General features: G+C 45.3%; 1 protein-coding gene across 1 annotated transcript in view; it reads right to left on the bottom strand.

Annotated features, from left to right (window-relative positions):
- Positions 1-4,241: 4,241 nt before the first annotated feature.
- LOC102387039 (protein JBTS17-like) overlaps positions 4,242-7,959 on the bottom strand; it is a 68,916-nt gene continuing 65,198 nt past the window's right edge. The window contains exons 31-33 of the mRNA XM_006031870.3: positions 7,381-7,524; positions 5,413-5,573; positions 4,242-4,950 (exon numbers count right to left, since the gene is read on the bottom strand). Of these exons, the coding sequence (XP_006031932.2) occupies positions 4,810-4,950; positions 5,413-5,573; positions 7,381-7,524 (446 nt within the window). The 3' untranslated portion in view covers positions 4,242-4,809. The remainder of the gene's footprint in view (positions 4,951-5,412; positions 5,574-7,380; positions 7,525-7,959) is intronic.

Below are 7,959 nucleotides of genomic sequence, written 5' to 3'. Positions count from 1 at the left end.
GTGAGAAATATGGGGAATAAACAAGACAAGCTGGAAGCTGTAGCCTCTGGGGGAAAAAAACCCCAAACTATCATCAGATAGGCATTACCATTGGGACAACTCTTTAACTGGAATGAAACATGGAGGGTTACACTCTGTTTCAGAAGTACAGGGTTGCAAGAAAAAGTGGTGGTGTTGCCTTGTATGTCCAAAACCCATACACACTTGTTCCTGGTTCAGGAGGAAGAAGATAGCAAAGCAGAATGCATTTGGGTGAAGATGAAAGGTGAAAGATGCAGCACCAATATAATGGTGAAGATTTATTATAGATCACCTAATCAGGAAGAGGAGGTGGATGAGGCACTCTTCAAGCAGGTCACAAATATATCCAAAAGCTGTGGGATGGTACTGGTGGGAGACTCCAGTTTTCCAGACATCTGCAGGTAGAACAATGCAGCCAAACATTAATTATCAATCCGATTCTAAATTGTGTGGAGGATACAACTAGGGGATCATTTATTCTGGATCTTGTCCTCACAGGGAAGAATTGGTGGAGGATGTGAAGGTGATGGGTAACTTGGGAGTAAGTGATCACAATATAATAGAATTCCAGACGCCGAGACAGGGAAAGCATGAGGTTAACAAAATTAGGATGCTGGGTTTCAAAAAGGCAGATTTATCCAATTCAAGAAGGATAGATTGAAGGATAAGAGTGCTGGGAGCTTCTAAAGGCCACAGTATTGGAAGCCCAACAAGGAACTGTCTTGACACAATGGAAGTACAAAAAGAATGGCAAGAGCCCAGTGTGGCTTCACAAGGAGCTTCTAAAATGCCTCAAATACAAAAGGAAAGCATACAGGCCAGAGAAGAATGGGCAGGTCCCTGACGAAGCACAGCAGGAAATAGCAAGAAACTGCAGGGACAAAATCAGGAAGGCAAAGACAGAATGATCAGCACTTGGCAAAGGAAGTGAAGGACAACAAGATGTCTGTAAGTATGCTAGCCAAAAAAGGAGGACCAAGGAAGCTGTGGCTTCTCTGTTAACAAGCCAGGGGGAACTCTTAACCAAAGATGCAAAGGCAGAGTTACTCAACACCTACTTTGCCTCAGTCTTCACAAAAAAAAAAAAATTAGCTGCAGCCAGACACCTAATACAGATTTTCTAGATAACAAAGGGGCATAGGCAGATTAATGGATGGGTCAGCTGGGCACAAGCCCAGGGGTCTCTACCAGTTCAGGGCCCCAGGATCCTCATCACCAGGGAAGTGAAAGCTGCAGTTTTAAACTCGGCACCTGTTTTTGTCTTCCGGTAGGGAGACAAAAATGGTGCCAAGTTTAAACCGTGGCTTTCGCATTTGCTTCCCTGGGAGCTGGAAGCAGGGCCCTTTCACCAATGGGGCTGAGCAGGGCAGGGCTGGGCTGGGGGAGCTGCGCCGCGCCTGGGGGAGGGGAGCGGAGGGGAGGGGGGTGGGCTTGGTGGCATGGTGCTTGCAGGGAGGGGGCAAGTCGGGCCAGGAGAGCTGCACCCTACCTGGTGGAAGGAGGTGCAGTTTGGGCCGGGCCGGGCCAGGCCAGGAGCGCTGTACCATGCCTTTGTGGGCAGCGGTGCTGGGAGGCCTTTGGGGCTATAGGAACCTTACGGTTTGTTCTTTGCCTTCCTGATTTTTGTCACTGCAGTTTTTTGCTATTTCCTGGTATGCTTCATTGGTGACCTGCCCATTCTTCTCTTGCCTGTATGCTTTCCTTTTCCATTCTTATAGCCCCCCCAAAGTTCATCTTAGCTTCCCCTACAGCCACCCCCCCCAGTGCTGCTGCCTGCTCACAGACACAGCCACCCAGCCCGGCCTTCTGTATCTGCGTGTCCACACGGGACAGCTGGGCATCAGCTCCCTACAGGTAAGTGTAATAGGGGCCAGGTGAGGAGCTAGATTAAGGTGCAGGTGGCTCGTGGTGGGGCGGAGGGAGGGCTGCCTCCATGTGATCGAGTGGGGGAGGGGTGAGGTCCTGAGGGGAAAGTGTGTCTGTGTGTGTGTTCATTATAGAGTGTGTGTTTGTGTCTGTGTCCACGTGCAGAGTGAGAGTAGCGTGTGGGTGCGTGTGTGTGTACATTTGGCTGGAGCAGGGGTAGGGATCAGGGAGAAGAGGCGGGCATGTGCCCCCCCCAGCCCAGCAGGGTCCACGCAGTCTCCTCTGCCAGCCTAGGAAGGGAACTGGCAGCAGAGATTTCTGAGCCCTTAGCAATGATATTCATGAAGTCATGGGAGACAGACCAGGTACCAAAGGACTAGAAAAGGGCTAATGTAGGGCTCCTCTTTTTTTTCTTTTTCTTCTTTTTTTTTTTAAAGGCAAGGAGGAGGATCCAGAGAACTACAGACCGGTTCGTCTCACCTCAATACCTGGGGAGCTGCTGTAGTATATCCTATGGAACAAGCATCTGGAGGAGGAAAGGCTGGTCACAAGCTGCCAGCATGGATTTATGACAAACAAATTGTGTCAAACAAACCTGATCTCCTTTGACACAGTAACTGCTTGGGTGGATGAAAGGAATGCTGTGGATTTTGATAACTGGACTTCAGCAAAGCTTTTGACAAGGTCTCACACAACCTGGTCATAAACAAATAGGAGAAATGTGGGCTGGATAAAACTACTACAAGGTGGATAGATAACTGGCTCAAAAGCCAGAAGGAAAGGGTAATTATTAACAGGTTCATGTCAGAATGGCAGGAGGTTTTGAGTAGAGTCCCACACGGTTCTGCCCGAGGGCTGGTGCTGTTCAACCTATTTATTAACAATGTAGATGCTGGCATACGAAGCTTCTTGAGTAAGTTTGTGGATGACACCAAACTTGGAAGGACTGTGAACATACTGGAGAATGTGAGCACAATTCAGAAGGATCTCGATAGACTGGCAAGTTGGGCTAGAGCTAACAGGATGAAGTTTGTTGTGGACAAATGCAAGGTGCCACACCTTGGCAGGTACAATCGAAAGCTCAGATACACAACGTGGACACCTGGCTAGATGGCAGCTCTGTGGAAAAGGACTTGGGAGTCTCTGATGCCCACAAACTCAATATGAGCCTGCAGTGTGACACAGCCACACAAAAGGCCAATGCAGTTTTGGCATGCATCAATAGAAGCAGTAGGTGCAGAGACATGGGAGGTGATGGTGCCTCCACTCAGCACTGGTTAGGCCTCAACTGGAGTACGGTGTGCAGTTCTGGGCTCCATATTTTAAAAAAGGACACGCAAAAGTTAGAGAGGGTCCCAGAGGCAGGCAACAAAGATGATCAAGGGCTTAGAAGCCCAATCATATGAGGAGAGGCTGAGGAGTTAAGCACCTTTTCTGCAAGCTAAAAATGTGCCTAAAAAGGGATATGATAGTCTTCAAATACTTAAGGAAGAACCATGAAAAAGAAGCACTTTTTTGCTCTCCCTGGAGAAAGGAGGATGTGAACCAATGGCTTGAATTTGCAGCAAAGCAAATTTAGATTGAATATATGTAAAAACGTCTTCACTGAGAATAGTGAGGCAGTGGCATAAACTGCCTAGAAGTTGTGGGCTCTCCATCACTGGAGGTGTCTGAGAAGAGGTTGGACAGTCCCTAGGCAGGGGTGATCTAGGCATAGCTATGCCTATTTTCTACAATGGGTATTTCTCATGCTTCTGGACTTTGCTGGTTGTTCCTGCCACCCCTTTCTCCCCCACCCTTCCTTTTTTCTGCTACATGTGTCAGGGTATTTTTAAGTCTCCCCAGAGGCAGTGTGTGTTGGCTACAGCTAAGGCTGGAGACTTCAACTGGGGTGTGCCAAATCTCCTGCTAAGTGCAAAGCCGGAGGTTCTGGGCTAGAGGTTCTTGCCCCTCTGCTCAGGGTCCAACAGATCACCATATTTGGGTCAGGAATTTTTCCGCATGGTCAGATTGGTATGGACTATGGAGGTTTTTGTCTTCCTCTGTAGCAGGGGGTGCCCTTGACCAGGCACCTCTTGAATGTATACTGACAGCATTTTATAGAAGGAGAACATTGATGCCATGATTCCCCTGTTTTACCTGTGGCAGGTTAGGGTGTTAATTCTATGTTGTCAGGGTTGAGGGTAGTCTTATGTAGAGTTTAGATGATGGCTGTATGGGATGGTTTGGATAGGGATGAGCCTGCTTCAGGCAGGGGTTTGGGCTAGATGATCTCTGGAGGTCCCTTCCAGCTCTATAGCTTTGTGACTTCTATGACAAGAATGACACAATAGTGGTGACTCCACACAATGCAGTAACTGAATAAAAACAAGCATTTATTAAAGCCAAACCAATTGTTCACAATTCTTAAATTTCAAAATAGTCAAATATTTTAATATTTAAAAATGTAGACAAGAAACCAGTGCTCTTCAAGTAAAAAAGCTTCATTTTATTAATTTGAGATATTAAAAAGCAGAGAAAACACCTGATCCTTCAGACTTTATCTAAACTGGATGCACACACTGACTTTTACAAATCAAATCACTATTACCAGTGCCATTCCCTGGCTCTTTGCAAATGCAAAGGATAAATTTAATGCTGAGGGCCTTTGTACGCTGACAGTCTGTCCTGAGCTTGCTCAACTCTTTAAGAGTTGAAGACCCACTGCATAATACAGGATTAGGCTCTAGCCTAAAAGAGAACGTTTTAAAGAAGGCAGACACTTTCTGCAGGTTCCCACTAAGTCCCTTGATCCACCACTGAGCTTTAAACAGAATTCCCCATTGCTTTCAAAAAGAATGTTTGTGTACATGTGCTATGCTATATTTGTATTCGTGATATAATGTGCATGCTTTAACTGCTGTGAAAGTGTACCATGACTTGTCACTTGTCTTCCACATTTGCTACCATAGCCTCAACTGCATTCCAGTCCAGCTTGCTGAGGATACTTCCTGTGCTTTCCGATACGTTATCGATATCATCAGTGCCGAGAGGAAGGCAATCATCATCATAAGGCACAGAACCCTATTAGGAGCAAAAGGATGAAATTTAAGCCATGGTATGCATGGTCCTCTTAATACCTGCTTATCACAAGCATTTCAAACTTATCCTGGTCTCAGCAAATATGTACAGCAGGTCCATTATAAAAGATATGCTGGATTAACTTTCTTCCTCCAAGCAATAGGACTGTTCCAGAGTATGGCCCAGTTAGCTACTGGGCAGCAGCTTGAAATGAGCCCACAGCAATCCTATTATGGCCAGGCAACAAGAGTATGCCCCCCTAAGGCATGAGGGGAATTGGTTCTCCCAGCCTCTGGCATGCGTTTGACCAACAGTAGTTTGATGTTAACCTGAAGCTCTGCTGCCCCATCCCCCAGCCATTATAAAGAAATATATTTCAAATACAAAAGATGGGTTTTTATGCCTTCACTTCTAATGGCCCAAGGCAGGGTCCCCAATGACTTCTGCAGTAATTAGATGCCTTACCTCAAAGAAGGAACCAGAATGGTCACGCAGGATTCTTTGGATGTCATCAGGGATGCTCCATGGACTTAGGGACTCTCGCTCAACGTCATCATCAAGACCGGTCTCCTCTGTCTGAACTGCAGCTGCACGAAGTCCAGGCCTTCCCTGTTTCACTGCAGAGACTGAGCAGGGAAACAAAAATCAGTGGATTAAATACAGCTAGTATGTTTTATATGTGTTTTGTCCATATACTTTTAACTATGTGTCCCATGCCCCTGGTTCTACAGAATGAACGGTGCTGCCATGCTCAGGCAGGAAAATACAGTGAAGACTGTTATGACCCTTCTGTCCACTTGGAAAGCAACAGGATTTTCCAGCTGTGTTCAGCACTGAGGCTCTTGCAGGCCCCACCAGACCATGGAGAACTTTTTGAAGGACCAGGGCAACCAGAGCACAGAAACTGTAGATCCAGGAGTGGATTTTGCAATACCAGTTGTTGTTCTAAGTACCTATAAAATCTTGTTTAAAAGCTCAGGGGATTCAGTCAGCAAAACAGGCTGCCTGTTGTGGTACTAGCTGACTTTGGCATGGCAATAGTCTCAACAGACAAGTCTGCTCTGAACCCTCAGACTAGAAAAGGGGGGGAGGTCAGCAGATGTCCTTGGAGAAAGTCTCAGACTCGCAAGGGAACATTTCTGTTCAGTGTTGCAACACCCAAGTGACCTTCCACCTAGTGATTCACCCCAAGCACTGGCATTGCATCAGCAGCTGCTCAGAAATTTTTCTGACTGAATACTTTTATATTTTTTATTACTAAAACGTAATGATTCATCCAAAATCAAAACCTTCCTTCAGAACATGTGAATTGTGATGATGTTCTGAGGGAAACGCACTGTGTTTTCTGCCAGCTCTTTTGGCCATTCCGCACCAGGGCTCATAGAGAGTCTGGAAGCTGGCTCTCTCTGCTAGGTCTTACATTCTTAGTAGGAGCCAGGAGCACTGGATGACTCGTTGCTAGCTCCTTAGTGGCCTGGGATCCCAGGCATCCTGCCAGGCTCTGGGACAGCTCAAGTGGACTGTCTGAGACAAGGCTTCTGGCAGTCCCAGAAATGTTTCAAAATGGTAAAAATAAAGCAGCGGTTCACCCTTTTCAACTGGAAAGTTTAGGAAATTTATTCCACACTACATTTTGAAACACATTTTGGTCTGTTCCAGAAAGGTTCTTTTCTGAAGTTTGGGAATTTCCCAGAGAACAAAAATTAAATTTCTGGCTTATTCTATTTGTCACCTTGTCCAAGATAACTGGGTCACTCTTCCATAAAAAGGATGAGGAAGAAGATTCATACAGATAACTATCTTGCTGTAGCATCCTATGTAAATGTTTCACATACTAATGTACAAACTGCTTCAAAAACAAACAACTGGTGTGGTAACGATTGCAAGCTGTCCACACCAGCATCGTCTGAAACTTTAATGAAACTCTTAGTAGCTTCTGAAATACAACACACAGGCCTAATTACAAAAAAGAAGACTCAAAAACAAAAGATTACATTACCGGATTCTGGCAGCTAAAGTGTTGCAAGACCACACGACCGATTAAGAGAAGAAACAACAATAGAAGTAAAATGTGGAAGGAAACTGGAAGTTACAGTAAAATGAGATTAAACCAAGGCAAAAGGGACAGCCCAGTTCAACAACAAGGTATGCTATATACTTGTATATCTGGAAAGGATGCAACAGAAGCCTATTCTTTCTTGTCCCAACAGAAACTATCTAACTGGGCTATGAATTTATTCCCGTTGATTGGGTTGTATGGCCTTTAGCAAGAGAATAATTCCGCATAGAATAATGATGTGCAGTCCCATTTACCAGGCTAGTTTAAGCCACATCTCCATTTAATTGCACTGCTTCAGCACTAGTAATGCCATTAGCATAAGCCTGGGGTAATGGAAAGAAGACTGTTAGTTCTGATTCATTACACATTCAAACCTTGTCTAGCTGAACTAGGTGGCCTTGCATTCAAGACTTGCATCTGGTTTCTGTTGCCTTGCAACCGCATTCTCTTCTGGCTAAAATCCATAGCTGTTCCTCTGCCGATGATTTGGGATGATCTGTCTTGAGGCCAAAAGGCAACTTGAAACAGAAAAAAAAATTACAATTCCATAAGAGACAGCCATGAATATAAAACTAAGCCCAAAAATTACTGTGCAAGATGATTTTGCTCCTTGCCCCACTTTAAGTAGTTGCAATCCAGTCTATTTGTGCATATCAACAGTAATTCTAGACCTTGCAGAAGCTGTGTCAGATTTTCAGTATCTCTTGGAAGGCTGGATATATTTAACAGTGGAAATAAATTGGCCCAGAAGCTCATACGAACTCATTTCAATCACTGATATGCTGCTATGAATCTGCACTCTGGCAACTGGCTTTAAGGCTGGAGGCTAGAAAATAAGAGGGCAGGACTAAATCAAAAAAGAGTATGGAGTTGCAGTGCTCAGCACTGTAGAGCTCAGCCTGGAAGCACTTTGCAGCATCTACAATCCTGAGTTAGGCTACTAGGCTTCCCTA

This window comes from Alligator sinensis, unplaced genomic scaffold, assembly GCF_000455745.1.
Source record: "Alligator sinensis unplaced genomic scaffold, ASM45574v1 scaffold175_1, whole genome shotgun sequence".
In the NCBI taxonomy this organism is placed as follows: Eukaryota; Metazoa; Chordata; order Crocodylia; family Alligatoridae; genus Alligator; species Alligator sinensis.
The sequence above is the reverse complement of the archived record's forward strand: the minus strand, read 5'-3'. Positions and strand labels throughout refer to the sequence as shown.